General features: G+C 38.2%; 1 protein-coding gene across 1 annotated transcript; it reads left to right on the top strand.

Moving 5' to 3' along the window:
- Positions 1-1,884: 1,884 nt before the first annotated feature.
- On the top strand, positions 1,885-6,147 carry LOC149003665 (linoleate 13S-lipoxygenase 2-1, chloroplastic-like). Its single transcript, XM_089136872.1, has 9 exons — positions 1,885-2,195; positions 2,523-2,791; positions 3,369-3,606; positions 3,714-4,034; positions 4,102-4,187; positions 4,316-4,426; positions 4,516-4,817; positions 4,893-5,159; positions 5,375-6,147. Exons 1-9 carry the CDS (start codon positions 2,060-2,062, stop codon positions 6,132-6,134), a joined length of 2,490 nt encoding a protein of 829 aa, XP_088992998.1. The 5' UTR covers positions 1,885-2,059; the 3' UTR covers positions 6,135-6,147.

Genomic DNA, 6,147 nt, shown 5'->3' with positions numbered 1-6,147 from the left:
TAGTTACTAAAGTAGCTAAATTCTTAAATTTCAAATCAAACCTCATAAATAAAATGGTAAAGCTGTAAACGAGTAGTCCAAAACTTGTAGTCATGCCCATTTAGAAAAATCTACTTAAGAAAATAACTATCCGATTATCATCCGAATCCAATTGAATCTGTCCGAATATAATAAGATGCAGATATGGTATTAATTACCACTATCCGATCATTCCATTTACGCCCCTAAAATTTTCTATTAGTTTTGAATCTTAAATCACTATTTTGCCCATAGAATGAAAGGAAATATTAATAATTTTTTAAAATTTTACAAAACTACATTTATTTTTTTTCCAAATTTACAAAAGAACTCGCTGTTCAGGTGATTCACCTGAATAATTCGTCATCTTCGCTGCACAAGAACTTGGGTTGCCTCTCAGATTTATACAATTGACTCAGTTGCCTTGCACCCAATAGACCTTAATGGAGGCAACGAATGGATTGGAAATTCTGCTTATACTCGGGCAAAGAAAAGTGCTTAAATGCACTGTATCTATGAAGTTTCGTAAAATATTTTCCTTCATCCAATGGGCAAATTGGTAATTTCATATTCAAAATTAACAAAAAACTAACGTGGATTTTTTTTTATAATATTTCAAGTTCACTAGATTTGACAAACTAAAATATTGGAAACTAAAATATCGGTCACTAAAATGAAAAAACAAGAGTTCGGGCCCAACTTAAATGGACAAAATTAAAAATAGAAACTCAAAGATTAATGGAGTTCTGTCTTTTTCAAGGAAGTTTAACAATCCTAATCAAGAGTCTCAACTCAACTAATAGTTATAAAGACTAGGGATTTATTTCTCACATTCAGATCTTCTATACTTGGGTGCACGTTGCATTTTAATATTGTTTTTCTCGCATTCCACTGACATAGGTGGTTTGGGGTCGCTTGTGTTAGGTAAGCTGTAAGAGAGAAAAATTAAATGTTGCATGCATTGAATGGAGGAAATTCAAATCCTTAATTTCTCAACTAACAAAAATAATGCTTGAGAAATTAAAAAGAAAATGAAAACCCTAGTTTTCAAATCCTGCAAGACGTTATTTGAGGAAAACCAAAACTTGCAGTTTCTTCTTTAATTTCTCTTTCCAGTGGCTGTTGTAGCCATTATTAGTGCCGTTGGCCATTCATTTAGGATGGGAAAACGTTAGTTCAATTTTCCCTCTCTTCACCCTGCTTTCCATTGCATTACATCTTCAATCAATTGAGTCAAAAATTTTTACATTACAATGGACCTTGCTTCAATCCTGAGGATTTGCGGTTAAACGGTACATTTCGATCGGTTGAATCGAAATCTTGATCAAAATTTTAGATCCAACGGTCTAAAATTTCACTTGACTGTCATACGCATTTAATATATGACTGAAACAATCTTGCATTCTAGTCTCTTATGTTGGGCTAAAATTGGTTGTAATCAATCTCAAACTAATATCCTGGTGTTGTCAAAGAAGAAATGACATTAAAGTAAACAAAGTGAAATTATGTACCCTTGCTTATATTATTGAGAATTAGAATTCCACCCCATACCTTGTAAGTCTATATTCTCTCCAATCCAACTTGCCTGTTCAAATTATTTTTCGACCCTTGCATAAGTGTGTGATCCACACTGTCCTGTCCGACACCCTGTGAATGTGGGTCCCGTTACCATATATAAGTGTTGAAGACAATCTAACAAGCAGGTTGTGTGGAGAGGATCTAGATGCATACCTTGTTCTCAAAGAACTCCCTTCACCTATAAGGACTGAAAAATGTAAAAAAAATTGGAGAAATTATATTACTAGGCTTTGCATATTTAAAGCTTGTGAAAGCATTGCAAACCAACCAGCATTACTGACTCTCTTCCCAGTGCTTTCTTCTGTGATCTTTCCTCTATATATCTTACCAAACTGACAGCCACGGCTCTGTGTGTAGAACAGTTACAGACAGAGAGACTTTCTTTCGCTCATTATAAATATAAAAGGTGGAGAAGAGAGGAGAGCCCAATCTTGAGCTTACTTAGCTTCACATTGGAGCGAAGATGGCTAATGCGGGAGATAAATCTATTGCCATCACTGCCATTGTTACTTCTAAGGTTTCATTAAGCCCCATTAGTGTCGATGATATTCTTGGAAGAACATTCCTTTTGGAGCTCGCAAGCTCCCAACTTGATCCAAGTAAGTTGCAGTAGTGGTTGTTGTTTTACCCAAAAAAACAAAAAAAAAAATTACAGGAGCCAATAGCAAATTTATAATGTGAAACCATCTCTAATGAAGAGATTTTTTTTTCAGCTTATAATGGAAGAAAACAAAACCCAACAGAAAATTTATGTTTTTTATTTGCATTGAAATTCAAAATGCTAGTTTGCATGAGCATCACAATCCATTCACTTCTCAAGTACTACTGTGTTCAACACAAATGGTAGTGCAATTAGGCCTGAATTTTATGTTCATTTAGGTCTGTTAGAAGAAATAATTTTCATTATTTTCATTCCTATGTTAAAGATACAGGATTGGAAAAGGATACTGTAAAAGGACATGCCCATTGGGTGAGCCAAAATGGTGGGAATTCAAAGTTTGAAAGCAAGTTGTTGGTTCCTGCAACTTTTGGCGATGTGGGTGCAGTGCTTGTGGAGAATGAGCACCCCACCGAGCTCTTCATCAGCACAATTATCCTCCATGGATCTCCCACTGGTCCTCTTGAGATCACCTGCAACTCTTGGATCAATTCCAAATCTAATAACCCACAAAAGAGGATATTCTTCTCCAACAAGGTTTCTCTCTCTCTCTCTCTCTGCATGTCATACTTTGCTTGTACTCTTAAGCATGCATGATATATATCTGTTTCAGAGTTCTTCAAATACAACGAGTCCAGATCCTCTACCTTGATGGCTTGAGATTTGAGATCTTCTCATATTCTTCCATCATATATTACTAGGGGTCTTTTTTTTTTCTTTTCTTTTCTTTACTTTTTTTCTTTTCTTTTCTTTATTTTTTTTGGGGTAAGAATTCAGAGGTGGTAAGAGATGTGAGAAAGAACACAGACCTCTACCTTGATGGATAGAGGATCCTAACTTGAAGGGAGTAGAATCAATTGATCTTCTAAAATTGATTGTGTTTGAAGCAAAAGTTTCAACCTTTTTATCAAGTTTGAGACATGAGTATAGATAGTTCAGAATAACATAGAGGACCTGAACAGGCAAACCTGGGAGTTGCTTCCATGGAAAGCACCCTGTGGACCAATGATATATATATAAGCATTGTCCATTTTACTTCAAAGTATTCTTGTTCATTACTTGAACATAGTATGATAAGCATTGTCCATTACTTTTCTTTCATGTTTGGCTCCAGTGCTACTTACCATCACAAACCCCAAGCGGGCTGAGGAAGCTAAGAGAGAAGGAGCTGGAGAACCTTCGGGGTGATGGGAAGGGAGAACGAAAAGCATTTGAGAGGATCTATGACTATGACAAGTATAATGACCTTGGAGACCCAGACAGCAGCGATGAACTAGCAAGACCAGTCCTAGGGGGTGATACACACCCTTATCCAAGGCGTTGTAGAACAGGCCGCGATCCTTCCAAGAAAGGTGAAATATTGATGATCACCACCCTTATCTTCTCCTTTTTTGATGAATATTGATGGCTGCATTCTTGCAGAGTCATTGTAAATGATTTTAATTTTCGAATGTTGCAGATCCATCGTCCGAGAAAAGAAGCCTCAACATATACGTACCAAGGGACGAGGAATTCTCTGATGTGAAGACCCTAACGTTCTATGGAGAGACAATAAGTACTGAATTGGATGCTCTGCTCCCTCAGATCAGAGCTGCTCTCAAAGACCAGAATCTTGGATTCCCTTCCTTTGCCACCATTGATGACCTCTTCACCCGAGGGATGGAATTACCCCAAGCTGAAGATCATGGGCTCCTCAAGAAACTATCTTCTGGACTCGCCAAGGCTATAAAACATGAAGGAGATCAAATCCTGCGCTTTAAGACCCCTGAACTGATTGATAGTAAGAACTAAAAACCTGTCTCTGTGTGTGTGTGTGTGTGCTGTGATGAACATCATTTATTTTGCAGGAGATCGCTTTTCTTGGTTAAGAGACCAGGAATTTGCCCGTGAAACACTTGCTGGTGCCAATCCCTACAGCATTCAGCTAGTCACTGTATGATATATACATGAATACTACCCATTAAGGACATCACCTAGATATGGCATACTAGATCCTAAAGGTACACATATATGTTAAACATTGAAGCTTGTGATCTTAACAAGTAATACCCAATTTTGCAGGAATGGCCATTAAAGAGTGAGCTTGATCCTAAGATCTATGGTCCACCAGAGTCGGCAATTACAACTGAAATGGTTGAGCAAGGAATTGGAAATACAATGACCATCCATGAGGTAGCATAAATTCCTTAAAGAACCATTCAAAAGTTAGGCTTCAGAATAGGAGATGGTTTTAGATCCACTTAATGGTTATGTGTTTGCAGGCTTTGAAGAGAAAGAAATTGTTCATGTTAGACTATCATGATTTGTTATTACCTTATGTGAAGAAAGTAAGAGAAATAGAGTACACGACGCTATATGGATCTCGCACACTATTCTTCCTCACCCCTGATGGCACACTAAAACCCCTTGCTATTGAACTCACTCGACCACCCATAGACGACAAGCCACAATGGAAGCAAGTGTTCTTGCCTAGCAGTGATGCTACCAATAGTTGGTTATGGGGACTAGCCAAAGCTCATGTGTGTGCTCATGATTCAGGTTACCATGAACTTGTCAACCATTGGTAAGATCTTCAATGCTTAGTCAACTAACAAAAATTAATCTAGCAAACTTTGATGTTGCCCTGTTCTTTATGTAGGCTGAGGACTCATTGTTGTACAGAGCCATACATAGTTGCTGCTAATAGGCAACTCAGCGCAATGCATCCAATCTGCAGATTATTGCTTCCTCATTTTCGGTATACATTGAAGATCAATTCCATTGCTCGGCTGGCCCTCATCAATGCAAATGGGATAATTGAGAGTTCCTTTTCACCACGCAAGTATTCAATGGAGCTTAGTTCTGTTGCCTATGACAAATTCTGGCGACTTGACAAGGAGAGTCTACCAGCAGACCTCATCAGAAGGTAATGCATAGATTCCAAACCACAGATTTAGAGCTCTAACTTGAAAAATAATCTTCAATTAGTTAGTGCATAGCTTCAAATCATTCTCAGACAATATGGTTGGTCACAGATGACATAAAAAGTATGAAATTGTTTAAAGCAATTACAAATGGAACACTCTAGACATGTTCACAGGGAAAAAGTATCAAACAGTGTGAAATTTATATTGCTAACAGGGGAATGGCAATGGAGGATCCAACAGCTGAGCATGGCGTGAAGCTGAGCATTGAGGATTACCCGTTTGCAAATGATGGTCTCCTCATATGGACGGCCATAAAGCAATGGGTCAGTGAGTATGTCAACCACTATTACCCAGAAGCTAGCCTAGTTGAGTCCGATCAAGAGCTACAGGCATGGTGGACTGAGATCAGAACCCAAGGTCATGGAGACAAGAAGGATGAACCATGGTGGCCCGTCCTCAAATCACAAGAAAATCTCATTGAAACCTTGACAACGATTATATGGGTTGCTTCCTGCCACCATTCTGCAGTAAACTTTGGTCAGTATGCATATGGTGGTTACTTTCCAAACCGACCCTCAATTGCTAGGACCAACATGCCCGCTGAGGACCCTTCAGGAGAAGACTTCAAGAAATTTATGGAGAACCCTGAATCAGCACTCTTGCAGTCCTTCCCTTCACAGATTCAGGCTACTACTATGATGTCTCTCTTTGATGTATTATCAATACACTCAATTGATGAAGAGTATCTTGGAGGAAAGATAGAAGCATCATGGGCTGAGAATCCAGTTAGCAGGGCTGCATTTGAGAAGTTCAATGAAAGAATGAAGGAGATTGAAGCAATTATTGATGCCAGAAACACAGATATGAAACTGAAGAATAGAACTGGAGCTGGCATTGTCCCGTATCAACTACTAAAACCATTCTCTATCCCTGGATTGACAGGGATGGGAATTGCTAATAGTATCTCCATTTAGGATTGAATATCAA

This window comes from Hakea prostrata, chromosome 10, assembly GCF_041222555.1.
Source record: "Hakea prostrata isolate BN-2017 chromosome 10, UWA_Hpros_2, whole genome shotgun sequence".
Classification (NCBI taxonomy): domain Eukaryota; kingdom Viridiplantae; phylum Streptophyta; class Magnoliopsida; order Proteales; family Proteaceae; genus Hakea; species Hakea prostrata.
This window is presented reverse-complemented; position numbering and strand designations above follow the sequence as displayed.

Excerpts from the sequence above, each read along its gene's own strand:
- LOC149003665 (XM_089136872.1), top strand. The coding sequence starts at position 2,060 with ATGGCTAATGCGGGAGATAAATCTATTGCCATCACTGCCATTGTTACT. Across the intron at positions 2,196-2,522 it reads AAGCTCCCAACTTGATCCAA|ATACAGGATTGGAAAAGGAT; the intron begins GTAAGTTGCAGT and ends CCTATGTTAAAG. Across the intron at positions 3,607-3,713 it reads CCGCGATCCTTCCAAGAAAG|ATCCATCGTCCGAGAAAAGA; the intron begins GTGAAATATTGA and ends CGAATGTTGCAG.